Below are 10,596 nucleotides of genomic sequence, written 5' to 3'. Positions count from 1 at the left end.
CCGTAGCATAGTCATACAATGGAATACTACTTACCAATGGAAACGCATGAACTCCTGATAAACACAACAACATGGTTTAATCGCAAGCACAGTTTTCTGAGAGAAAAAAGCCTTACACAAGAGTATTTAAGACATGATTCCATTTATCTAAACTGCCAGAATATGGAAAACCAATCTATGGTGAAAAAAAATCACAACAAAGGAAAAAAAGACATTCTATAATAAAGACACCTGTACTCAAATGTTTATAGCAGCACAATTCACAATTGCAAAGATGTGGAAACAACCCAAGTGCCCATCAATACATGACTGTCTCAAAAAAAAAAAAAAAAAAAATCACAGCAAAGGAAACAATCAACAGAGTGAAAAGGCAACCTATAGAAGAGAGGAAAATATTTGCCAACCATATATTAGATAGGCGGCTAGTATCCAGAATATATAAAGAACTCCTACAGATCAATAACAAAAAAAACCCAAATTTAAAAATGAGCAGAGGACTTGAATAGATATTTCTCCAAAGAAAATATACAAATAGCCAAATAACATGTGAAAAGATCACATCACTAATCATCAGGGAAATGCAAATCAAAACCCTAATGAGAATCACTTCACAGTAGTTAGGATGGCTCTTATCAAAAAACGGAAATAAGCATTGATGAGGATATGGAGAAAGTAGAACTTTTGTGCACTGTTAGTGCAACTGAAGTGGTATGGCCACTGTGAAACACAGTATCGAGTTTCCTCAAAAATTAAATGTAGAACTACCATGTGATGCAGCAACCTTCCTTCTGGTTATATACCCAAAAGATTGAAAACAGGATCTCAAAGAGATGGAGTTAAGTCCTCACTGAACATTGTCCATAGGTTCTAGGAAATTGTGGACTCTAAGCAAAACAACTTACATCAGGTCTTTGAATTATGTCATTTTGTTATAATGTTGATGAGAAAAAAATTGATTTCCTTATACACTGCTTCACTGAACATCACAGTTTCCTAGAACCTATTGATGATGTTAAATGAGGACTTACTGTTCTTATACACTGCGTTCATTGCAGCATTATTCACAGTAGCCAAGATGTGGAAGCAACGTAAATATCACTGACACATGAATAGAGGAAGAAAATGTGTGTGGGGTGTATGTATTCCATTGCGTGTTTAAACACACACACACACTCACACAGAGTGAAATAGTTACCTTAAAAAAGAAGGAAAATCCTGTCATATGCTACAACATAGACAAACCTTGAGGACATTATGCCTAGTGAAATAAGCCAATCACAAAAACACAAATACTGTATGATTTCACTTACATGAATATAGAATCAGACAGTAGAATGGTGGCTCCAGGGGTTTGGGGGAGATAGAAATGGGAGTTGTTGTTCAATGGGTGTAGGATTTCAATCGTGCAAGATGAAAAAGTTCTAGAGATCTGTACAACTATGTACATGTAGTTAACAATACTGTACACATAAAAGTTGTTGAGTATAAACATGTGTTTCTTACCATAATAAATTAATCAAAATTACCAACTATCCTAATAGTTCATGGTAAAATTGAACTCAAGGGAAGAGTATAATAATTTCATTTCTTTTGAACAGCCTCCTTTTATGGGAAATTTTGTTGGAAGGTTTGAGCTAGCTAAGGTCAGTGTGTCCTTGCAGTGAGGCTGTGTACGTGGTGACAGGACTGGGAGTTGGTGGCCTCTCTGGGATCTCACTGAGTGGAGAGCAGAGGAGAGCTCATCCTGAATATCATTCCCAAAGCAACTTGTCCAAACACCTGGATGCCCTCCATGAGGAAGAGAGACGATGATTATGGGATGTTGTTATTTCAGAGGCATCCAGCACTCTGAAAATTTCCTCCTTCCTTTCTCTTATCCCTGTACCTGAGACCTCTTATTTCAACACCTTAATTTTGTTCCCTTAAAACATTTTTTAATAGCCAAGAAAATCTTTAATCATTTTTGGAGTTTTGGTTGCCAGGACTCGTTCTGAGACAGAAGGAGAATGACTGAATTGATTTTGTGGAGCAGCGTGAAGTGTTCATATGCTGAGCACTCACTCTGGCAGCCAGAGGTTCTGTGTCTGGCCAGAGGCCACTCCTTTGGGTAGTGAGGTCTCGGTTCTTCCCACTAACTGCTAGGCAAGCACAGGCTCACATTGTGGGTGAGCTGGTTGGCTCTGCCCCTGACCTTGACTAGCTTCCACCGTGAGTGGAGTGAATGGAGAGGCATTCAGTGACTCCCATATTTACTAATGAGATGAAAATACAATGCTAGGCTGGTAAATATCACATATTTTCTTCCTTTGCACCTTTCTTGGTTTCCCATTCTAGCCTATCAACTCTTTTTTGTTTTTGTTTGGGGATTTTTAATTTCATTTTATTTTTTTTGTTTTTGTAATGTGCTTGTTCATTTCTTAAAAATATTGATTATAAAATATTTTAAATCTACAAAGAGGCATAGAGATGCAATACATTCACCACCTACCTTAACAAAGAGAACATTATGTGTACAGTTAAAACCGCTGTACACCTCTCTCCAATCACATCCACCCTCGTCCCCGACTGTGGTCTGTTATCTGGAATTTAATGTAAATCCTTTATACTTTCACTATATAATACTTGTATACCTCAGCAATATACAGTATCATTTTGCATGTTTTTAAACTTTATATAAACAGTATCATATTTTATGTAGTCTTCTGCCAGCTGCTTTTTCACTCAGCCTACCTGTTCACTTTTTTTTTTTAAAGAGATGGGGTATCACTATTTTGCCCATGCTGGACTTGAACTCCTGGGCTCAAGCAATCCTCCCATCTTCACCTCCCAAGTAACTGGGACTATAGGTGAATGCCACTGTGCCCGGCTCCTGTTCACTTTTGAGACTTCATTTGGGATATTTCTTCTGGTGTTACTTAGGTAAACTATTCTTAACACTGGTGCACAGCATTACTGCGTAACAGTGTTGGCCCCTAAAATACAACTAGAAATGGCTTAGATTGAAAAATTTTGTATGTGTCAAATTGATGTATATCTGTAACATAGTGTGTAACTGTTAAACATATTTGTTTTATTTCAGGTTATAATATAACTTATCCTCTCATGCTTTTTCCCTGCCCCTTCTCCCCAAATCAACAACAGTAGAAAAAGAAGAAGAAGAAAACATGTCAGGACACAAGTGGTAAGCAATTTGTCATCTTTTCTAAATTAGGAGAGGCTAAAGAAAGTGGAAAGCACATAGTATATGTTCAGTAAATGTCTGTTGAATGGAAGAATCAAGAGATACATTAGCAGTAAATAACCTGTTAGCCTCTCTTTAATATGGAGTATAACCGAATTCAGTATCCCTACTAAATATGGTGTGAAAACCAATAACAAAAGATACTATAAATTCTTATCTAATGTGTATTCTCTAAGAAACTCATTTATGTGTAACTTTTCTCTTGGGAATCTAATGATAATTTTTCTTCCCACCATTTTGTCTAATGTAATGAGTTGATGCATTTTTTATCACTCTCTTATTTATAACATTACAGTTACAAATACATTTTATGTTAGGGCAGCTATAAAATAAAGAATGATTCTACAACTACATACCACTCAGACTTATTTAATTTATAGTCATGAATTCAACCTTCATGAACATTCAGGAGCCCTTCATGGTTGGAATTATGTGATGCTGAATAAAACAGATGTGGTAATCACATGGCAATGTTAGCTCTGTCATTTATGTGCCTGTAACACATATAAACATCATGTTAAACTTCTTATAAGATCTACAGGTTGTCAAGCAGTGTTTCTGATCCCCTGTGAACCCATGACCCACCCACCAAACAAGCAAATCTTTGTCAAGTTTTACCTTCATTAATTTGTATCATGAAAAAAAAAGTGGTACATATTTTCATTTTCCAAATGTGTACAATTAATTATAATAAATATACTTTTTAATCCCTCCCCTCTCAGTAGAAAAGCAATCAGGCCCAAGTCCTCTGTAATATCAAGTGTCAAACTCCAAAAGAATTTTTGCATGTCTTAAAATGTAATGAGTTTTTAAAAGTAATTAATAAATGGCTAAGGGACTTAATTTCCCTGAGTAAAAAAAAAAAAAAAAAAATTCCCTGAGTATCTCCAGATGACAGTTCTCTAAGAGTTGTCAGACTTTTTCTTTTTTAGTTCCATCTTGCCTCGCTGTGACAACAGGCTGATTCCATCTTGTGACCCTCTGTGGATCTCATATCCTGGCAGCAGGCTCAGGGAAGTAGTTAGTGACTCGCCTAAGAGAGACTGGAAAGTCCTCAAAAGCAGGCCCTTTCCCAAACTTTCTCCCGCTTACTCCACATCATAGCTCGCTGCTGAAATGCAAGGGCCACAGAGTACGTTGAAATGAGCTCTGGACTGGGATTTATAGGTCTGGAATTTAATCTTCTGTGACTTTCAGTGAGATTCTTAATCTTTTGAAACTGAAAATTCCTCATTTGTTAAATGATAGCGGGTAGGGGATGTTCACTATATTTCTGGAGCCCTTTTTTTCCAAAATGAATTTTTTTTCTGTTAATCTGTTATTTTTGGCAAAAAAAAAAAGGAGACAATACAAAGAAGTCCATCCTATGCCCCACCTTTGAGAATCTTATTCCCCTGAAATAACCACAATCTTTGGGGTATATCCTTTTTAATGTGTATATTATATAGAGATATTATCTTTTCTATACATGTTATACATATTTTTATCTTAATGTAGAAAGATATAAAGTAGACCGTGAAGGTCTCCCATAATCCCTCTTCTCTTGCCAAAGATAACCATGGTTAAAGAAGTCATCCGAAATACCTCTGACTTTTTAAGAATAAATGTGCAAATTAAAAATGTTAAATTTAATGAAATTGTAAGTAAAGGAGAGTATAAATTATCAAGTTGCGAGATACTGGTATTTTGATATAGTGATATAAAGCAACTCATGTTTTAGGACACTAGTCTGGCACATTTTGAGCAGTGATGGGATGGGGTAGAAAAAGGTAGTTATCTGCAGAGGGGAGCTGCCTGGGACCCAGAGTGGGCTTCTGGGGCGGAAACTCTAGGCCCAAGGAGGATGTGGACAGAGCAGGAAAGGGATGGACCACCAACAGCAAACTGTCCATCAGCATTTGGCGTACACCAGGCACTTTCACAGAATTCCACTTCATTCACAATTAACTGTTTCTAATTTCTTCTCTACGTACTTTTTGCCCTTCAGTATGATCTTCCTGAAGAGTGACTTTCTGTCTGTATTTTAAGCATTTATGTTGAGGAATTTAAAGGTTTTAACATAAGAAACCTGTAACAGATTTTAATTTAATTTAGTTAAATTGTGGTAAGAATGCTTAACATGAAATCTACCCTCTTAACAAATTTTTAAGTGCACAGTACAGTATTGTTACCAATAGGCACAATGTTGTACAGCAGATCTCTAGAACTTACTCGCTTTGTGTAACTGAAACTTTATGCGCTTTGATTTGCAATTTCCCATTTCCTTCTAACCTCCCAGCCACTGGTAACCGCCATTCTACTCTCTGCTTCTACGAGTTTGACTATTTTAGCCTCCTCTGTAACAGATTTCAAGCATGCTGTCCTTCAGCCCCTTTTCTCTGCTCTCCTGCCATCACCTCGGTGTTGGCTGTAGTGGGGGAGTGGAGAGCGCGTGTTGGTGTCCGGCTTTATCTCCGACTCACTGGGATGCCTCGAGCCAGTCACCCTGCCTGGCTTGGCCCCACTTTCTCCACCTCTAAAAGGAGTGTGTTCAACCTGTTGCTATCTAAATTCTCTTGAAGGTTTAGTTTCTTGATTTTCTGCAAAGGACTCTAAATTTCTTCACTCTAACGTGTAAGGTTTTGGAGTCAGTTAGAAAGAGGTAATTAACTTTCTTGGTGTAATAACCATATAAGAAAGTGCTTACATGTTTATTAATGTTGTAAATGTAAACGTATAATGGAAAGTCATCGTTAGAGAAATTCGTTCACACTAAAATACCTTAATCATTACGAAAGTTGTGAATAAAATAGCTCTTTCAATGTTTTTAGCAGTTATTCCTGGGACTTACAGAATCGATATGCTCAAGATAAGTCAGTTGTAAATAAGATGCAACAGAAGTATTGGGAAACGAAGCAAGCCTTTATTAAAGCCACAGGGAAGAAAGAAGATGAGCATGTTGTTGCCTCCGACGCAGACCTGGATGCCAAGCTAGAGGTGAGCTCTTTAGTGCTCTCGTCTCCAAGGCAGCCACCTTGCTAGGGTCAAGGTCCTAGACTGTGCTCACCTGGGCAGGCCTAGATGTGCTTTATATTTGGAAATGAGGAAAATCTAGGATCAGATAAATTCAATCCCAGCATATTTTTTTTTTTTTTTTTTGAGACAGAGTCTCACTCTGTTGCCCTGGCTAGAGTGCCGTGGCATCAGCCTAGCTCACAGCAACCTCAAACTCCTGGGCTCAAGTAATCCTTCTGCCTCAGCCTCCCAAGTAGCTGGGACTACAGGCATGCGCCACCATGCCCGGCTAATTTTTTTTCATATATATATGTATTTTTAGTTGTCCAGATCATTTCTTTCTGTTGGAGACAGGGTCTTGCTCTTGCTCAGGCTGGTCTCGAACTCCTTACCTTGAGTGATCCACCCACCTTGGCCTCCCATATTTTTTAAAACTTACAAATTCTCACGTAACCACCATGCCTCAGTTAATTTGTATTTTAGGAACTTAGCTGGAATTCATGGCATGTGGTAAATTCTCAATAAATGTTTATTGGAAAAATTAATGCAATCAAAGAGCTACTGCTGATGGTATCTGAGGAATCAGAATTGGAAAGGTTTTAGAAAAGTAGGGTCAGGCAAGTGTCTAATTTTCTTTAAATGACTCAGGTAAAATATCCTGGCAAGTACAGTCTAAGAAGACTGGTATTGAACCCTGGAAAATTCTAGAATGAATTAACTAAGCAGATACTTAGACTAATTAACAATATAGTAAGCTGGATTCACATCTGGTTGATCTAGAGTCTTAATATAACTGGTAGAAGGCCCACTACCTCCCTATTTTGCTGGACATTTCTGCCAATAGTTTAGATTAAAATTTTGAAAGTATAGTTTTCACTTCTGTGAATAACAGGGCACTGAGAGAAATTATTACATGGTATAATAAGGATTCAAAATGATCTCCAAATTTAATATGTGAACTAAAGTTAATGAGCTTAATATTTAATGGAACTAAAATAAAAAGCCCAGGATTTCCAAAAGCTTTCCAAGAAGGGTGAGCAGCATAGTGGAAACCATGGTTACCTGGAACAGAGAGGGTTAAAGGGAGACATGTTAGTTGTCAACGATATGGGAAAGTCTGTTGTGTGAAAGAGGGATAAGAGTCATTCTAGGCATGTGCGGGTAGAACCAGATCCGGGAAGAACATTCTAATGCTAAGGCTGTACAGAGAAATGCGCTGACTTTGAGACCAGGAATGCCCTGTCAAATGGATCTGGGCTACCCTTCCACCTACTAGCTGCTTTAACTTTGGGAGAACTACCCAATTTCTATTATCCTTGTTTTCTTAATGTGTGAAATGGAGATATGAATGCTTACTTATTGCAGTTATTATAAGGATTAAATTAGGTAACAATTAGAGTAATGGCTAATGTTTATTGAGTGCGATTGTGTCCCAGGGACCATTCAGAATGCTTTCCATACAGTATCTCTAATACATAGCAAAGCTCCTGACATACTGGATCCTGCCTCTCTGTCTCAGGTTTCCTGTCTCCCACACATTTACGCTGCCCTGACCACCTTCCAGCCGTGTTGGCCTTGTCTCAGTTCTCTGTCCACAGCCAGGCAAGTTCACACCCATCAAAGCATTTCCTGGTTCTACCTGGACATTCTTTCCCCAGATCTTCCCTTGGCTGGCTCCTTCTAGTAGCTCATGTCTCAGCCTGGAGGTCACCTTGAAAAGCCTTACCCACATACACTGTTTCAAGTAAGTCACTGCCCGTCCACCCCTGCTCCCTACCTAACACACGACCTTGTTTTATTTTACTCATAGTATTCATGTATCATCTCAGGCCTGTGTTTGTTTCCCTGCTTTCCCTCCACTGTGAGGTCAAATTCCACGTTAGCTTTATTCACCACTGTTTCCCCAGCCACACACACAGTACAGATTCAGTAAGTGCTACCTGCATAAGTGTACATGTTACTGCAGTTAATGTCAGTTCTTGCAGTTTTGAAATAGAAGCTGGGTTTGACAAGGATGTCCTAAAGGAGGATTCCTACAATGGAGAAAAGTAGAACCAGGAAGCATTTGTTTTGATTTTTGTATTCTAAATGCAGTTTAAGTTATTATTATTTATAGATACTTTTTATATCTCATAGCTTTTTTCTTCTTAAGAACCTTGGTAAATACAAGCATTATTCAAAAAGTAATATGTTAATTACTAGTATATCAAACATTATATATATATATATGTGTAGACTCTTACAGGAGCATTTTTACTGAACCAACTGTACTTTTATCACAACAGCTGCTGTCCTAGGTGCATAGCACCCAGAGTACTTAACTGTGACTAATAATTTTACACATGATAGAGCTGATGTCATAAAAATATTAATACTGATATTGATATTTATAGAGAGAATAGATTCCACCAATAAAACATATGAAAATGATGTGCAGACCATTTTGATGTTGTCTTACCTTGAATGATCCATGGAAGGCTAGCTTATAAACCGAGAAGTTTCATTTACTGGCACAGAAAACTTGTGTGCCTAGCTATAACAATGGTCAGCTTCTATTGTGATCCATTGGAAAGTTAACACAGAAATGTCATGCTGAGTTTTAAGATTTGTACACATTGCTTGTTAATAAAGTCCTTTTCTTGGAAACAGCTCCTCAGTATAAGAAAAGACAAAACTAATCTCTGATGACAGAAGACTTTCTGCCAGTCACTCTGTCACAGCACAGTAGACTGACTAGATGATGGAAATATTTCTCATCTTGCCTTGGGTGTGGTTACATGAGTGCATGCAATTGTCAAAACTCACAGAACTGAACACTCCAGAGCTGTGCATTTTATTGCATTTGAGGTGTACTTCAATTTTTTAAAAGTGAACAGTAACAACAGAACAGCTCTTGAACAGAACTTTTTGAACCTCCTGGCTCCTATATTCAGGAAATACTATGTGTTGGTGGTTTCTGACTCAGACTACTGATATCAAACATTTGCAGAGGAACAGATTCCGGCTGCTGATTTTCTGTTTTGTTTTATGGTTCTGAAGAGTATTTTTTTCTTTTCTAAACAGATGGAAGATGCAATTTCTCGAAATGTGAATTAGTAAATTTATATTCCTCATGGCCATGTTTTATCATATTAAACATTCCTAGAAATGGTTTTTAATGCTTTAAGTATATATGCATACATTCGTTTTTATTAGATAATTTGGTCATATTTATAAGGAAGCAGATCATCTGTTTTCACTCAAATATTGAAATGCTTTATGATACCAGGACATAATTTCTACATCAGCATGGCCAGTAAACTAGGAAAAAGGAAGAAGGAAAACCTTGCCCTGCCTCTTTGAGTGGCTCTGGAGAGGCAGGTTTTCTAATTGACACCAGCCCTGGTCTCTGAGTCAGTGCACAGAGAGTCAAGAAAGTATAAAGTCTGTTCTATCTTGAGCTATCTAGATTTCTGAAGCAAAGACTAGGACCCCCATGAGTTGAAATCTGGTTAGATTCTCAGTACAGCACCACCTGCCTTTCCCCTAGTTTCCTCTGGTGTGGCCATGGCATAGCTTTAGGTGATCTCTGTGTATATTTTACAAAATCTTTGGGAAAATAGGGAGTGATGGGGGCTGCCAGTTCAACACCATTTTATCAGATGTCTTCTGAACAGACAGAACATGCAGCTGATTGATTTTTATTTGCTTTATCCAGTTGTTTAAGCATGCCATAAAATACATTAGGATTGTGAAATAAGTTAATGTCATCTTTTAAATAGGAAGCTTAATTGACAGATTCTCCATTTAAGAAAAAGAACAGCAAGTGGTGATTGGAATAAATTAGATTATGAATGAATATTGGGGTCTCTGGTTTACTAAGTCCTCTAATTGGGCCCTGCACTTAGGATTTCTGTTTTTCAGCTATTATTTCAGTAGTCTGGAGGAAATAATTGTCCTGCAGATCTTAATTTAGATTACAGAGATGATGAATTCCAATAAATATGGAATAATAGCATATTTAAAGGCTTTGGTCATAGTCTGTATAGTACACCACATGACACCAAGCACTTAGACATGTGATCTTGTTTTGAGTGGGCAAATCAAACACTATGGTTGTGTTTAATGTAACTATTTTTTATTTCACCGCTGTCTGTTTTATTTTGCATTTTGTTTATATTTTTATTACAGCTATTTCACTCAATTCAGAGAACCTGTTTGGACTTGTCTAAAGCTATTGTACTTTACCAAAAGAGGATATGTTGTAAGTATGCCACTCATATGAATCTCGATCAAATAGACAATAAGAAATAGCAGAGTGGCCGGGCGCGGTGGCTCACGCCTGTAATCCTAGCACTCTGGGAGGCCAAGGCGGGCGGATC

General features: G+C 37.7%; 1 protein-coding gene across 1 annotated transcript in view; it reads left to right on the top strand.

The window, feature by feature from the left end:
* Window positions 1-3,077: 3,077 nt before the first annotated feature.
* The window catches only part of ICA1 (islet cell autoantigen 1, 69kDa), a 139,054-nt gene continuing 131,535 nt past the window's right edge, over window positions 3,078-10,596 (top strand). The window contains exons 1-3 of the mRNA XM_012647479.1: window positions 3,078-3,181; window positions 6,052-6,217; window positions 10,406-10,478. Of these exons, the coding sequence (XP_012502933.1) occupies window positions 3,165-3,181; window positions 6,052-6,217; window positions 10,406-10,478 (256 nt within the window). The 5' untranslated portion in view covers window positions 3,078-3,164. The remainder of the gene's footprint in view (window positions 3,182-6,051; window positions 6,218-10,405; window positions 10,479-10,596) is intronic.

The sequence above is a fragment of the Propithecus coquereli genome, unplaced genomic scaffold, assembly GCF_000956105.1.
Source record: "Propithecus coquereli isolate 6110/MARCELLA unplaced genomic scaffold, Pcoq_1.0 Scaffold108, whole genome shotgun sequence".
Classification (NCBI taxonomy): domain Eukaryota; kingdom Metazoa; phylum Chordata; class Mammalia; order Primates; family Indriidae; genus Propithecus; species Propithecus coquereli.
The sequence above is the reverse complement of the archived record's forward strand: the minus strand, read 5'-3'. Positions and strand labels throughout refer to the sequence as shown.